At 40.3% G+C, this 16323-nt stretch overlaps 2 protein-coding genes across 2 annotated transcripts in view; both read right to left on the bottom strand.

Moving 5' to 3' along the window:
• The window catches only part of trim62.1 (tripartite motif containing 62, tandem duplicate 1), a 33560-nt gene extending 31559 nt beyond the window's left edge, over positions 1-2001 (bottom strand). The window contains exons 1-2 of the mRNA XM_083939659.1: positions 1972-2001; positions 323-881 (exon numbers count right to left, since the gene is read on the bottom strand). Coding sequence (XP_083795785.1) covers positions 323-730 — 408 coding nt within the window. The 5' untranslated portion in view covers positions 731-881; positions 1972-2001. The remainder of the gene's footprint in view (positions 1-322; positions 882-1971) is intronic.
• A 2529-nt stretch (positions 2002-4530) lies between these two features.
• Positions 4531-12965, bottom strand: tnfrsf1b (tumor necrosis factor receptor superfamily, member 1B). Its single transcript, XM_083939338.1, has 9 exons — positions 12875-12965; positions 11337-11442; positions 8022-8147; positions 7739-7897; positions 6755-6848; positions 6385-6677; positions 6192-6278; positions 5945-6003; positions 4531-5846 (listed from the first exon to the last, which is right to left on the bottom strand). The coding sequence occupies exons 1-9, from the start codon at positions 12923-12925 to the stop codon at positions 5304-5306; spliced, it is 1518 nt and encodes a 505-aa protein (XP_083795464.1). The 5' UTR covers positions 12926-12965; the 3' UTR covers positions 4531-5303.
• Between the last annotated feature and the right edge of the window lie 3358 nt (positions 12966-16323).

The following is a 16323-nucleotide window of genomic DNA, read 5'->3' as shown; positions in this document are numbered from 1 at the left end:
AAGCCCTTCATTTCAGAGGGAATGACACCAAACTGAACTCACAGATAAGTCAGGTAATGTGGGAATCAGGAGGGAGCGAACTAAATTAGATATGTTTTACTCCTCAGTGACTATTGCACTCAAAGTAAAGCACACAATCCCCAAACTACTTCAGTGGAGCTGCTCTGTCGCAGCAGAGGACTGAACAGTCTGGGCAGCTCCCACTGGGCGAATGAGTGCAACTGCCTGAATGTGGCACAGACAGGGTGATGATGGGTTTTTAGAAAATGTGCCCCCGCTTCCCCTTTACTAATGAGCTGAGAGTATATGTGCTATAACTAACCTGTATTTCCTCGTAAGCCTCGTCGATAGTGGTCACTTGGTGCTGCTCGTGAAGCGCCGGCTCGTCGCAGAAGAAACACACCAGACTTTTGTCTGTGAGGCAGAAGAGCTTTACCTTCTCGTGGTCCTTGCAAGGGTAGGAGCTCCTCTGAGCGTTGAGGATGGCGTCCAGCGGGAAGGCCGAGTAGCGCTCCACAATGTTGGACAACTTGAGACTGGGCGAGAGGAGAGGGTCGTTGAAGGTCCTCCGGCACTCAGGGCAGTCCCGCACTCCGTGAAGCTCCTGCCGGCTCCAGTGCTCGGTGATGCACTTCCTGCAGAAGTAGTGCTCACAGCCAAAGCTGACGGGGTCCTGGTAGATGCTGAGGCAGATGGAACAGAGGAGCTCGTCCTTCAAGCAGCAAGCCATTTGCAAAGACGGAGACTGAGCGGCATCTACGTTGGGCAATGCTCTGGAGATGATTGTACTTGGTTTAATCTTCAAGTGAGTGGTTTGCTGCCATGTAGGGGAAGACAAGACAAGTTGACAAGATCTTCAGGAATCTGCGCCTTTATCGTCTCTGTTTAAATATGAGAAATAACAACAATTAGATGCCATCAATCTTTTATTATTCACCTAGGGCAGGGGCTATTACATTTATAGCAAATAAATCATTAACAGGAGTGTCTACTTTTGGTTACATATTAACAAAACAGACCAGAATGAGAGCCCATTTGACATATACGGTACTCAGTGACTTCATAGGGCTGTTATTGGCTCCAGCTTCTCACATCGGAGCATTTGCTATTATTGCAACTTTTGGGTTTTGAGCTGTTGGACAAACAAAACAACTAGTCTGAAGATGTCCCCATGGGCTCCAGAAAAAGGAGATTTATCAAAACTTTCTGACATTTTCCATTCATAAATTGCTTGAGGAAATAATCAGCTCAGATTAAGTGAAAATAAAAGGCTACTTAGTTCCAGCCTTATTTGACAGAACATGCAACACGTTGTTGCTCTTGTAACCCCATAGTTTCTTAACTATAATATTGAATGCAATATAATTTTGCTTTCACACAATCTAGTTTCACTTTGTTTGCACCCCCCTTACCTGAAGAATTACCTGAATATGGTTTCATCTAAGTACTTTTCACTTCACCCCCGTCTCATTGTGGAGGATTTGTTGATTCACACATTAAACTGTCTGCACCAACCAACAGGGGAAACACCTGCAGCGGTATTAACTCCGCTGCTGTCTTCCTCCCTCCCACCCCGGTGTAAAACTTACCTTTAAATTCCAATTATTAAGATGTCAGTCAGGACTGAGCCTGTTATTTGTATCATTACCATCTACCACAAACTGTCCAACCAATATCTGTGCTTTAGCTGGGAATGCATGCCATTTTAATTGGCTTGCTCCACGTTTGCTTTCGAGCTGGATTTGTAAACAGAGCCGACCAGGACCCACGACACCACCACCACCACACCACCACCACCACCACCAACCCCAGCAGGAGAGGATGAGAGGGGCACACACAAATGGGGTAAATTAATTCAATAAACTACATATTAAAAAGTTGGATTCGCGGGAGTCATTTAAAAGGGTTAAGGTATCTAAACATGACAAATCGAAAGGATGAATAGGAATGGAGTAAAACCCCTAGACTCACCGGCCTCCTCGCAGGCACATCCGCGGCTCCAGTGCGAGTGTCTTTCAGGAAGGAGAGCAGCACACAGCGGCAACAGACGCGACCAAGTGGGTTCACCGATGGGGGTGTTATCAAACACAACATTTACACGATAACTGCTGTTCGTTGATACATAGGTTGCGTTAAGGGAATATGTGTTCATTTATATTACATTTGGGGATTTGAATGATTCGATTAGCGAATATGAGGCTTATAAAATATAAAATAAAATTCACCCTAACCCCCTCTCATAATGGAGTGGCTCAAGTTCTCCCGGTTAGCAACGCTGGCTGCTGCTTAGATACCTTGATTACAACAAACAAACACATTAAAATACACGAACTGCAACTGGATCCGTATGAGAACCCGTGACTTTAAAGAAAAACTGAAAATAATAATAAATAAAAAGTGTAACAAGAATCAGCACTGTCGTTGTTTCACTGTTTATGAGCCGAATGAGAGGGGCTCCCACTGGCTGCAGTGCCCGCCTTTCACCAGCAGGTGTCAGCAGACACTGCAGGTGGAGGCGGCGCCTTCACAAGAGTTAGGGGACAATCACAGGTTAGTACATCTTGGCTCGGTTCTTTTGTTTAATCTGCCTCTGTGAATTGTCTTTGGCATGACGCTAGTTTAGAGTCACACACAACCCTGTTTTCTTTCTTATCTACGTTTAACAAGTACACATTTCTATTTTACTCAAGTCATTCCAGTCAGTGCTACTTCAGTGGTTCTCAAACTTTGAACATGAAGCACCATTCCAGTTAAAATCAGGCTCAAATCTCAAGTCCCACCACTAAAACCAATGTTTCATTACAGCAGTGTAGACCGACACCATTCACCTATGGACATGAAGCTTTATTCTTCATCAGAAGATTATTTATTGTTGACTGTCTTCAGCCACAGCCACAGAACTGACATGCCAGTGTTTTCAAACCAATCATTTTACCTCTGCTCACTCTCTTCATCACAGTTTAGCTCGTAATTTGGCTCTAATTACATGACTGAACTATTTGATCAAACAAACCAAGAGGTGTCATTGATTTCCTACCTTCCAGTTACCTCTCATTCTTAAGAGACTCTATCACAGCTAGGGCTGCAAAGGGGCAGTACTTCTTTGTTAAAATGCTGGAAACTTTCCAGAAACAAAAATATGCCCGGAATTGCTAAAGTGATTTTAAATTACATTCCACGATCCTAAAAGTGTATTTTCTTAGTATTATTTTCATTTGGTAATTAATGATTAATAATACTTTTTTTATTTTGGAGATTCCTTCAAGTGCCACCAGTTTGAGAGCCACCGGTGTACCAAGCACCACAGTTTGAGAACCCGTGCACTACTTTATACTAGGACTCCTCTACATTTCAAACAGCAATATATATGCAAAAAATGATTCTCTGTACAAAATACATTGAGTTAAAATATTAATAACTATAATAATAATTATAATGAATTGTTATAAATAAAAGTAGTTAAAATGAGCTCCACATCGACCAGCTACAACACTAAAATGCTGCTTACACAGTGATGCAGCAGTATCCAACACAAGTTGACAGCCTTTATGCTGCATAATGAGTACTACTTGTACTATTGATAAGTATATTTACTTACTTTATTATTTCCTTATACACCTGCAATATTATGTATGATTATTAATGTAGGACCTGTAGTAGAAATGTTGGATGCTCATTTACTTTTGTAAAAGATCTTAATACTTAGTAGTGGTATGATGTTGTATGAAAGCTTGTGACAACTTTGTAAATCTAACTCAAGTACACAAATTTGTTAATCTTCCAACATATATGGGATATGTATTTCATTTGTTATTTAACCTTTATTTAATCAGAAGTAAAGACTCTTTGAGATTAAAAATCTGTTTTTCTCAAGTGTCCTGGCCAAACAACAACGTTTCAGGCATAAAACAAACATATGACAAATTAAAATAGGTAAGACCGATTAAAGAATTATACAATAATCACTTTAAATGCGTCCAGTGAGACAAGCTCCCAAAGGTTCAGGTGGTTTTGTAACTGATTCCAAGCCGAAGGAGCTGTACTGAACACACTTTTCCAGGTTCAGTCTTGGATTTAGGTATAGTTAAGAATAAGTCCTGGGAGCGAAGACAATAACTTCCTGTACTTTTTGTAGGATGTTGACCTTTAGGTAAAGAAGGAAGGAAGAGGTGTAAGAACAGCCTTATAAATAATATAGTTAGAAAAGGGCCACCATCCTTCTCCTGTTGTGCTGTGTACATAAACAACATGGCCACAGACCTGTTTCCAAAATAAAAACCCAACATCAGTTATTATTCCAAGATACTTGTATTGAGATACAGACTCAATCACAGAGCCCTGAGAAATGGCTGGAAGATTCGGTGACTTTGATTTTGAATTTGAATACATGTCAGCATTCAAAACAAAAGTTTTAACAATATGATTTATTGTTATTGGATAAATTGGAGGTTGGGCCATGTATTCTTGTAAATATATGTAAGTTACCATATGATGACTGCAGACTACAGGTTATAACTTTTAACCCCTTTTTTATTTAAAACTACTTGTACTTGCACATCACTGAATGATAGACAATATTCACATCTTTATTTACTTTATATACATATATATATATATATACACACACATTGACAGTTGGTGACTTTGATATGGAAACAGAATTAAGGTTTAAAGTTATAGTCCCTAAGATTTGAGATGTATTGTTTCTAGCGGGCTCTTTGGCGGTAAGATCTCCCAGAACCCTCCATCCTGTCATGTTTGCAGTCGCTATGCTTCTTGATTATTTGCCCTTCTTCATTTTGAATAGTTTTTTGTTTCTTTTTCTTCGTACTGGAAGTTGAACGGTCTTCTTTCTCTGTCTGTTGAGCCTCCATTGTCAGTCAGCAGTAATGAAATGGACCTGCACCGGTCAGATACATTAGAGCGAGCCTGACTCAGAAGTTGGAAGTTTCCAATTACAATGAAACACAGCTTACCCTTCTCCACCTGGGCAGACCAACCGCTGCTGACAGATGTAAAAGCGTCTCTAATAGAGACTTTGAATGTCATTACAGACACTTGAGTGTATTTCTGGGCAACTACAAGTGCTTTCATTAGTGGGTCATGTGATCAGTCAACATTGTTTTAATTCACTCTTTGATAAATAGCAACTTAAAAGGCAGTTAACTAGATGGAAATCTTATAGATTATAACTTCCATCTGGTCTCAATCCCCTTTACTAAAAATCTATACCTACAAGTGCATCTTGTAGCCAGTCAGATTATTTCAATGCTGCATCATGACCATGGATTATCCTCAGTTTGTTATGCAGGTGACTTTCCCGTGTTATTTTCGCTCTCCTGCACTGACATCAGTGATTGTTTGCCGGCTTCTTGCTGCGGGATGCTAAACGACTCCTCTTCCTCTCCAAAGGGGAGTGTAGAGTCATCCTGCTTCAGGTCTGTGGGTGGGACAGACGACGTCCCACATGACCCGTTTCCTATGTGGAAAGTGATGTTGACATTGAAGTGGGGGCTGGTGGTCACGGGACTGACGACTTGTGGGCTGGCGGGCTGAGAGGAGGACAGTGCCGGGACGCTGGGCTGTGGGGTGACAGGCTCTGCGTTGGAAAGTAAAGTCATGGGCTCCGACAGAGCAGAGTGTGGATTGTGAAGAGCTACGGTGGATTGCAAAGGGCCTATGGACTCCTGGCTGCTGCAGTCGTCTGTTCTGGTTAGAGTTTCAGTAATGTTACTGCACTGACTGTGCTCACTGCAGGCTCCTCCATTCTGCAGCAGACACTGTTGTTCTGGTGAGGCTACTGTGAATGAGGTCAGCTGTGTTTCCCCCAAATAACCCTGATTGATCTGTAGTAGAAAGACATAAAAGGTTTGATTCTCAGTTTTCTGTATGGCTACACTTAAGTTCAAAGGTATTCAAGAATAAAAAGCAGAGGAAAACTCACTTTATCACCACTCTCACAATTTCCATTTGCATCTACTTTAGGTTGCAATGGTGCAGCGTCTAGGCAAAAAAACAGACATAATGTTGAGTAGAAAATGTGAGACACAGTTCCTGATAAAGATATTGACAAATAATGGTCATTATCATTCTGTTTTGTTTTTTAAGTTGAAGATAAATATAATGAAGATTCAACCATAGCTTTTCCCCAAAACAAGAACATGATTAAAGCACTTTTTTTCTTTTTTTACCTTTCCTCCAGACCGCTTTGTAAAGGAACAGCACAATAACAGCGATGAAAAGGAGTATCAATCCAATGACACAGAGAATGACTGCAACTAACAGAGAGGTAAACACAGACACAGAGGCAGAAGGAGAGAGATGATTGAACCTCAGTTTTTTCTCAAAATGACTTGCTTAGAAACACAGAAGCTGTTACCGTACCCAGTGTACTGTCAGATACTGTGATTGGTGGCGGGGATTTTGTTGAATAGTTGAATACTGCCTCTGAAACAGACGGGCTGATAGACAGTGTGGAGTCTGTTGGTCCATGTGGAGTCTTGGAGTCTGAGGTTGCCAAGACTGTGCTCATCGTTGTACTTGTAGTCGTGAAAATCATCTCAGTGCGAGGCTCTTCTGTCGAGGGTTGAGGCTGCCTGTTGGATTTAAAAGCCTCAGGTTCACACATGGTGTCCGAGGTAGCATCGCCTTTTCTGATGACAGCCCCCTCATGACAGCTGGAGAGAAACAGAGAAAGAGGTCGAAGATCCAAGCTCTAAACAGCTGTGTACAGATGTGACTGTCTTTCACTTACTTTGTATGAGGTCGGCAGGGGTCCGTGGAGGAAGTTGTGTCTGAGAACGTCCCATTGGGGCAGCGCTCACACCTCACATCTGAGTTTCCTGTCACTGAGAGCAACACCCAGAACATTTTGCTGTCAAACAACGCATTTCATTTGAAATTTATGATTCATACATAGAGTTTGGATTAGACCAATGTTCAAGTTTGACAGTATATGTAGTTGATATAGACTTTAGAGACAGGTGTAAGTAACCCCTATTATGATGGATATAATATAATTATGACAATATATATAAAAACATTGGTGGATAGAAAGTCAATGGGAGATGCAGCTTGTGATTTGACCATTGTAACATTTATACTTGAGTCCCTCCAAACTGTAATTCTGTTCTTCACAAATGCAATCTGCAAGCATCAAAAAAACTAAATCTTACAAATGGTTTATGCTTATATTTTAAAACAAAATATTTAAATTGGCAAAAGCTCATTTTCATCACTAGAACATGTTTACATGCTTTAATGTTAAAAAAACAAAACATGGTTTTTCTCATACTGTCTGTCTATATTCACCCTCTGTTTTAGCACCTGTCTCTTAAAGCCCTCTTGCCGAAAAAGCCCTGTCTGCTCTGATTGGCCGGTGCTTCTGGGTCTTCTGCATCCGTGCTCTCGGCATCTCTATGCTGCCTTTTCAGCAGGGGAATGACTGTAACTGCACTATGGCTGCACTTTCTACCTATATATATTTATTTCATTTTAAAATGTATTTTTATAGTTGTGTCATCACAACTGTACATAAGTCCGGACGACGTTTAAAGGCACAGTTTCTGAATATAGGTTCATCTCTCTGTGGATTACCCATTTTGATATTTTTACAGCATTTGAATAAAACCTCCACCTTGTTAATAATAAAAAAAGACGTGAAAATCTCACTTTTTAAGACATCGGACCTTTAAAGAACACATAAACAGTGACTATTGAAAAGTAACAGTTGCTGTACCTGGCGCAGACACTCCATAACCAGCTTTGCAGAGCTTGTACTTGCTACATGCTGTGCAGTATGGGTCTTCAAATCCCATGATGCAGTACATCCCAGGCTGGCACACACACCTGGACCTTATGGTAGAGGAGCAGCTCTGGGCATCCTGCAGACCTTTGGCTGGATTTAAGTAGGAAATAAATGTTTTGCTTAAAGGGGGCGTTATTACACACATTACACACAAAACAATAATTCATTTAATCAAACTGCATTCTTTGCAGAGATTTACAGTGCAGCTACTGACCTCTCTTGCATTTGGGACAGGAGAAGCAGTTTGGAGCGTAGTTCCAGCTTTCCATGTACTGGCCTGCTGAACACTGTTCACACACAGTCTCAGTAGTTTCAGTGCATTCTTGTGTCCTCCGCTGTCCTGTTACAATACACACACACACACACACACACACAAACAACACAACTTTAAATGCATTTTATAACAGCACGTGGCCATTGTAACTCCAAAATTCCCACTAACAGACGAAATTGAAAAGATTAAAAGAAACATATCAGGTTATTCGTCATACATTTTCATCAATAGTCTGTTGTTATCATGGTTTTGACTTTGTTGGTCATCACAGTCTTAAATAAAATGGGAAATAATACTGGTTTACATGTATTTTCTGGCTGAAGGGATTTTGTTCATGAAATGCACTGTCATTGAAAACTTAGCGTTAATGTTGAAGGGATTGTGGCTGTGCAATTTATTAGGCACATTTTACAGTTAAGAGGCATTCAAATAAGCATGCGCTGCTACACTCACTCACTGCATGGTAGAAAAGTGGGACGCAAAACATTTAATTCCACACTGCAGGAACATGAGATCGAATTACTGCATGAGCACATCAGCAGTATTTATGGCCCAGTGCTTTACAAGAAGATTGGGAAGGTGTGTAGAGAAGATCTGGTGAAAAACACTTCCATGGAAAACTTCTGAATACGTGTTGTGTCTAACATCAATGAAAATGTGTCTGCATACCTGCTCTTCATGAGCTGCAACATTGCACTGCTGGTTGCACGCAAATCAGTCATAGTTAGTGCTTTTAAAAACGAAAATACTTTTTTTCTGCCGTATAAGCTACAGTTGTACCTTTTACTATTCTACTGTTTGTCATGGTAGGAAAAATGTCACTAACGATGTCTCTGTTCTTTTCAAGTGTCCCATTGAGAGTAACAGAGAGACCAACGTGCATAATACCACAATCATTCATTTTATCATTTACATCCGTGCTTCTCCTACTGTGTCACGTCAAAATCATTTTTTAAAAAGGCCTTATGGAGTGTAGACAGAAGTTCAGCATGTATATCGTGTTTTTTTTTTATGTTGTGCATATTATTTGTTGTTAGTTTGTTTTTATTTTTATCCTGCAACAGAAAACTTTAATTGAATTTTCATTGAATTAAATTGGATTTCATTTACTTGAAGGTTGAATATGGAGAATGAACAGAACAGCGCCATCTAGTGTCTCAAGATCGTAGTCGCTACTACCAAAAATAATTCCAGCAGTCGGGTTGCCAGGTCTGTTGCCGAGTGTGTCAAGCATTCAGCCTGCACCATGTCAAGGGATGAATCAAACAGGGTAACCACTGATTTCGACTAATCAATTAATTTTACAATAGTATTTAACGTTAGTCAGTTTTTAACTGGAAGGAGCACATTTACTAGCTACATTAGTTTCAAGGGGTTTAGTTTACACTAAAAAACAAAAAAGCCCTGTTTTGGTTAGCTACTGTGTAGTATTTCCGCATGCTGTGGCAAAGTATCTGATTTTGGAGCTGACGTTAGCGGCATTGTGCTTTTTATTGGATTTGGGGAAGTTTACACTCCAGCAACCACAAGATTACCCAAGATAGTGTAACATTTGCCACACATTGGTTAGTCCTTTACATAAAGGCATTTTCTCTAACATTTAAAGTAAAACATACTGTTGGAAAATAGAAGTAGGCCTATAAGCAGCCAGAGTTAGGCTGTTAGAACAAAATTCTAACAAGTCTAATGTTACATTTTTACACTAGTCAAAGGTGTCATATTGTAGTGTTTAACTTACTTTTTGCCTGAGACATGCAGCTTTAGCCTCAGTCTTTAAGCAAGTAGCCTTTTACAGGGTGATTCACAAGGACACAAAGAGTCAGCTGGAGACCGTTTTTTCAACCAACTGCTGGAGCTAACATTAGCTTAATAAGCTAGTTAACTGCAGCTGATACAATCTGCTAATGATGTTACTGTTTCAGACGATAATATCAATGGTCACTGAATGGTAATGATAAACAGCTTTTGTCTTCCTTTGTTTGAAATTTAAGGACCTCTTATTTAAAAAATGACTATGAATTGTGTGCCGTAGGAGAGCGTACTCTGACTGGCATAGCAACAGTAACGAAGTAACAAGTTCAGGTCAAAGATTAGTGATGAGACAAAACAGTTTTAAAGCATTGCAGGTAAACATTGCAGCGGTGTGAACTGGCCCGTCCCGTCTCGTCTCAAACTGGCTGACGGTGTCACCAGCGACTTCACTTTCAGAACGTAAGGCACCTGTTTTAACAGCGAATTAAAGAGTAGCAATGTCTGCTGGACAAGTCAGCTACAAACGAAATGGCAGTTTTGTATGGCAGCTCAACAAGCGTGAACGAGAGAAAGAAAAAGACAGAAAGAGAGAGAGGGTAGCAAGCTATAGAATAAATGAGAAGGAGCAAAGAAATCGAGGACAAAGCAGTGAATCAGGTATATAAAACGTTATTATTATATAAATAAATAATAATAACAAATAAGTAAATAATATACTACTAGAAATGCAGCTGTAGCAAGAATCTCACTATCCCTGTTATAATTCATAGTGTATATGGCGCTACAAATTATATCCAGCTACAAATGAAATGCCTGATAAGTCAAAGGTTAGAACGAATGTACAGAGAGTTGTTGCTATGGAGATGATACACTGTCTCGTCTCACTGATGTGAGCTGGCAGGTTTTGCAACGTTGCAGACCTGCACATTGTAGTTGCACGTTTCAACTCGTCTTTTCGCAAATCTTTAGCCTGAACTGGGCTTAAAGGGGCGTGGAGGAGCCAATGGTCAATTATGACCATGATATACCGAGTCGGCCATTTTACAGTTTATAAAATAAACTTATCAGTGCTCTTTGGTGGACAAAGTATGAATATAGGTGATACTTTTATTAATTTCCTATCACTTATCTGCTTATACACAAAAACTGATACTGTATGAAATAAGCTAATAGGCTACCAGAGGCCATGTTGGCCAGGCTGATTTATTGATCTTGCTCTACTTCAAACAAATACTTTTCCTCAAGTGAACAGTACACAATACACCCGCTTCATGTTCCTTTGAAACAAGGAAACCGATAAATGTCTTAAGCTACAGTAGGTGCTGTTTCTTTCACACCTACACGCCCAGGCTTTAACCAACACGTTTCATGACCCGTGTCATCAAATACCTTTTATTCTGTACAGGGACAGCTTTGTCTTTCAGTACAGTATGTACCTGAGCATCAGTATGTGTCTGTAATTAGTAATTTTAGAAACTTTACAAATCGCATGGCAGCACTTACCAGGGGGGCATTTCTTGCAGCACAGGTCCGAACCATCTAAGAGGTACTCTGTTGATGAGTTGAGACAGTTTCCATCTGAGTCTGCCTTATAGGGATGAGCGCAGACCTATGGGAAAGAGAGAAAATACTTCAGAGCAACTCATCTTGTGCTAATCAGATGAGCATAGTGAAGAATCTTTTCTCGTAATGCTCTGACACAACGTCGCTGCATTTAGGCTGCTGGGGGACAAATCATTCTGAAGTTACCTATATCTGAAGTATTAGCAACCCACTTTTGTATGAGCCAGACATTTTTTCCTTGAGGTGCACCTGCTCTGAGGTAAATCACAAGCCTAAACCTTAGTGAACCAGTTAGTATAGTCAATTTAAAGTCAACAATTTAGTCATTGGCTGATGGAAGTTAACCACTGACTGGTTAGGTTATTTACCCTGTTAAACAGGAGCTTAAAGTAGTGGCAGACCACCCACACCTGCACCCACCTTTTCCCTTCTGGTAATGCAACAGACAATTTCTAACAGACAGGCATTGATCTGAATTTGTAGGAGGTGCATTTCCCCTCTACAGTATCTCTTGCTCTTGGCCTGCCCTCCAAAATCGCCAGGCTTAGGGCATTGTACATGTGCACTCATGCTGTAACTCGGGTACAACCTCCCTCTCACAGAACAAAATATCACAAACTAGAACTACAGTGTTGCCGAAAAGTCATGAAACAGTGTGCAGCTGCTAATACACCTGTCATGTGCACAAGAGGTGAATGTCTCTCACCGCAGTGCCCTCAAATGACAAGCAGAAGTTAGAATATGCTGACAGTGTATTTCTTGTATTACATGAAACAGAGGCGGCAAACTAGAAGCCCTCGGTTCTGAAGCACAGATCTTTTTTTTTGTGGTGTGACCACCAGCAGCACGGGATGTGATGATAAAGATAAACTTCTGTGAAGCTGCACGTAATCAATTACTGACGTTCTATTTTTTCCTGTTGGCTGCATGCCTGAACTAACACATCCTCTATAACAGAAATGCACAGTGATACGGGGCAACAGAGAGGGTAGCTGGCCGCTTCATTTAATAACTTAACAATGAGGCATTCAGTCTGAAACTGCATCAGATGCCAAGCAATCGAAACCAAGTATTCATACAGGTTCACCACACTACAATAAGACTTTCTCCTGTAATTTTCACAGACGGGGCAAAACTGGCACTGAAAATTAACGTTTTAAAAGAAATAAGACATTCCCCTTTAGTTGGCTCCATGACAGGTGAAACAATTATGCAGACTATAAACATGAATAGATTAATAGATTAAAAAAATGTCTTCATTTACATTTCAGAAGAATGATTACAAACATGATTTTACACATTTCCTTTTATATCACATTCAGATTTTTAACTTTAAATTAAACTAAGTTCACGTGGTGTTTCAGCAGTATGTTGGTCATCAGAAGAATCCGAACGCTGGCTGATATCCAACCTGTCCACAGTCCCTGATGATCACAGCAAACATGCGTAACAGACTTACAGACAGACAAAAAGCCTACCTCGGTGATTCGGGCGTCCAGCAGAACCAGCAGTACAAGTATGCCCTTCATCGCCTCTTAAAAGCAAATTGTAGACTGCAGAGGATACAGCCACCAGCCTGTGCACTGTACTGATCATTTCATGAAGGCGGGCCAGCAGTCTGTATGAAGAGCCGCAATTTCCTTGAACTGAGTTGAGTTTTAGGAGGAAGGAAACGAGCAGGCAGGCTCTGCATTTACTGAACTGATGTGAATAAACATTGAGGTTAGACGGAGTTTAGATGGGCTTAAAGAGTGATGATGTACTTTCACATGCCAGACAGCTGATTACTATCTTTTTTAACCTGAAGCTGATTAAAAGAAATATACATTGTCTGTTAGTGTAAAAAGTATCCACACGTCCTTGGAAGTTCTGGGAATGTATTATTGTTTTACAACATTGAACCAAAGTAGATTTTATGTGACTTTTTTTGAAAACTCAAAAACAGTCTCCACAAAGGGATTTTAACCAGTTACCTGTTTTGCACAAGTACTCACATCCTCACATACCACACAAATCTAAATCATCACTGGTACAGCCAGTTATAAATCAGTTAAAAGGAGATCACTTATTTGTATTTCTATCTGGAAGGTCCAACTTTTAGTGAGTTTGTATCACGCAAAACCTACAATATACAGAAATTATTTTAATCCTAGGCCAATCCCACTACTGCAATTAAAAACTCAAAGCCCCTACATGACCCCTCATTTCATCATTAAGTAATTAGAATAGTTAATAATTAATAATAATAATAATAATAATAATAATAATAACAATAGTAGGCTGCAGTAAAATGAAACAATGTAGAAAAAGTTAACTTTCTATGCTGCTCCCTGTGTGATTCATGTCATTGATATGAATCTGTGGGAAACTGAAATGAAATTAAGTCACTTACGAAAACAGGAAGTGGACTCACTTAGATTTTCTCTTCTTATTTATACACAGTTCAAGTCCAGATGCAGTGCAGTCCCACAAAAATCCAGCGTGACACAGCATCGACTGTGATGGCAGAATTTGAACCAGGATATCAATATAATTCAGGGTGTCTATGCTGTGGCAGGGTATTGTAGCTGATAGGTAGAAGATAAAGGTATTTGTTCCACATGCATGATTTTAGAAACCACCTTATAACCAAAGGCCCAGGCGTAAATTCTGTGTGTGTGTGTGTGTGTGTGTGTGTGTGTGTGTGTGTGTGTGTGTGTGTGTGTGCTAATATTTGGCATTGCCTAAGTGTCACCGTTGGCATTGCCACCGAGCAACTTTACTTTATCGTACTCTCTCCGCCGCTGACTACTTTACTGTAGTGTGTCTTCTCATAATTCAGTCACAGTACTGTACATGTCGTGTCTAGTTAAATGCCCCTATGCCTCACTCTGTTTGTTCCTGTGTGAAACGTTGACATTTCACAATAAAGTTTCCCCTCCCACATCCTCAACATTTCTCTGGTACTCCAGTACGACGGGAGCAGCTGTTGTCCACTGTGGTCTTGTTATTATGTTTGACTGTTATAGAAAATGTATTTTGTCGTGTAGTTCCGATGCAAAGTCACACCTCCAGTGTTTAACTGGATTGGTTGCTCCAGCATAAAACGTGACCAGCTGAAGTGAAACTTCAAACAAAAGGTTTCCTTTAATTCATGTTTGACCTACTTTCAGGTTTTGGTGCATTGATCTTGTGCATATTTTTCACATCCTTCTGATGATATCTGTATTGAACTGAAAGATAAGAGCAGGCGTGATGCAGTCTTATTGGTTTCAAGGTAAGCAAGTTTCAAATCCTGTTCATTTCTTTTCTGTGTGATATGAAAACCAATATGCCTGAAGATAGAAAAAAAGCATTACATTTTAATCTAAAGCATGCTTTGAAAAATGTTGATGTAGTATTCATGATTTGAAGGAAGTAGGCTGAAACAGGAAAAAGACACTGTTTTGTTAATTATCCATCTGTCTGTCTTTTCTCTCTTTCTCTCTCCTTTTCTTTCTCCCCAACCGATCAAGACAGATGGCCGTCCTCCACAGAGCTGGGTCTGTCTGATGTTCCTGCCTGTTATAGGGAAGGTTTTCGTTGCCACCGTACTCTACGGGGGAATTGTTGTGTCTATGTAAATCTTAAATAAGTCATAGAGTGTGGTCTTTACCTAGTCTGTAAAGTGTCCTGAGATAACTTTTGTTATGATTTGGCACTGTAAATAAAATTGAATTGAAATTGAAATTGAATTGAATTATCTACAGACTCATCTGTAGAGCATCTGATCACTGCTCAGTCTTCAGTGTTGGATTTTATCTTCTTTTGATCTTAGATCTGTCAGGATCCCAGTCCTGGCAGTCCTTCCCTTCTCCCTTTTGTGCTTGTGTTTGTCTCCCTCTGTCTGTTTTTCCCTGCATGTGCCTCCCCTCTCTGTGTTTGTATGTCTGGAGCTTGAAGGCGTGGTTCTGCCCAGCTGTAGCCGTTTCCACTAATCACTCCCCTGCAGTATAAAGAGCCGGATGTGGGACACATTCTGCGCCAGACCGTTTCCTTATTTATGTGGTACCGTGTCTCGTTGGTTGGCTCCCGTTTTTTTCTGATTTCTTATTTGCGCCGTGTTTGTTTGTTGCTAATTGTTTCTTCGTTCCTTTTCGTTTTAGTTTCCAGAGATCCCGTTCCCTCGTCTACATCCCCGACTGTTCATCTGCTACCCGTTCGTGTCTACCCGTGATCATCTCGTCGTCTTTTGTTTTGTACCCTTCCCCTGGACCCTACACCGTTTCCCCCAGTTCACTGGACACTATGTTTATCTTTTGTTGATTAAATTCTTGTTTAAAATCGTATTCTGTTCCTGTGTCTGCATTTGGGTCCCGTTTCTCTGTGTTACTTCCTGTACCGTTCATGACAAGATGTCTAAGTAGGATGTTATCGTTTCGAGTCAACTAGCGTCACTCTCTGCAACTCATAACAGCTGTCCAATGAAAATAAGCATACAAACATGAAACAAACAATTCTCATCCTACTAATAATTCAGTTTGAGATGGTTACCTGACACCAATCCCAACTCTGAAGGTCTTCATTTCATATAACCACAACCACATTAATATTTCACATACAGAGAAATTAAACTCTTCTATTTGTTCAAGAAATGGGGTTGGTTTCACAAAGAAATCTTGAACTAGTCTTTAGTGTTAGACCAGTCTTACAGTAATTTTTCTACTAGATGAGTCCAGACATTTTACACTATTTTAAACCTAAAGAGTTAGCCCCCCTGTCCCAGGATAACTGTGGACTAAGAGCCATAGTATTCAGGTGAAATTAGACGCCTATCTAAAGTCTGACTAGCAGTTAGATCTAAGCCAAAGTCAAAGTCTGTCTTTGTGAAACCAGCCCCCGGTCTTACTCAAAGTAAAGTTGTACACTGTACCTACTACACTAAGGCTTGGTTGTCTAAGTTACAACA

This window comes from Echiichthys vipera (genome assembly GCF_963691815.1).
Source record: "Echiichthys vipera genome assembly, chromosome: X".
Lineage (NCBI taxonomy): Eukaryota > Metazoa > Chordata > Actinopteri > Perciformes > Trachinidae > Echiichthys > Echiichthys vipera.
Note: the sequence above shows the minus strand (reverse complement) of the source record. Positions and strands in the feature narration are given on the sequence as shown.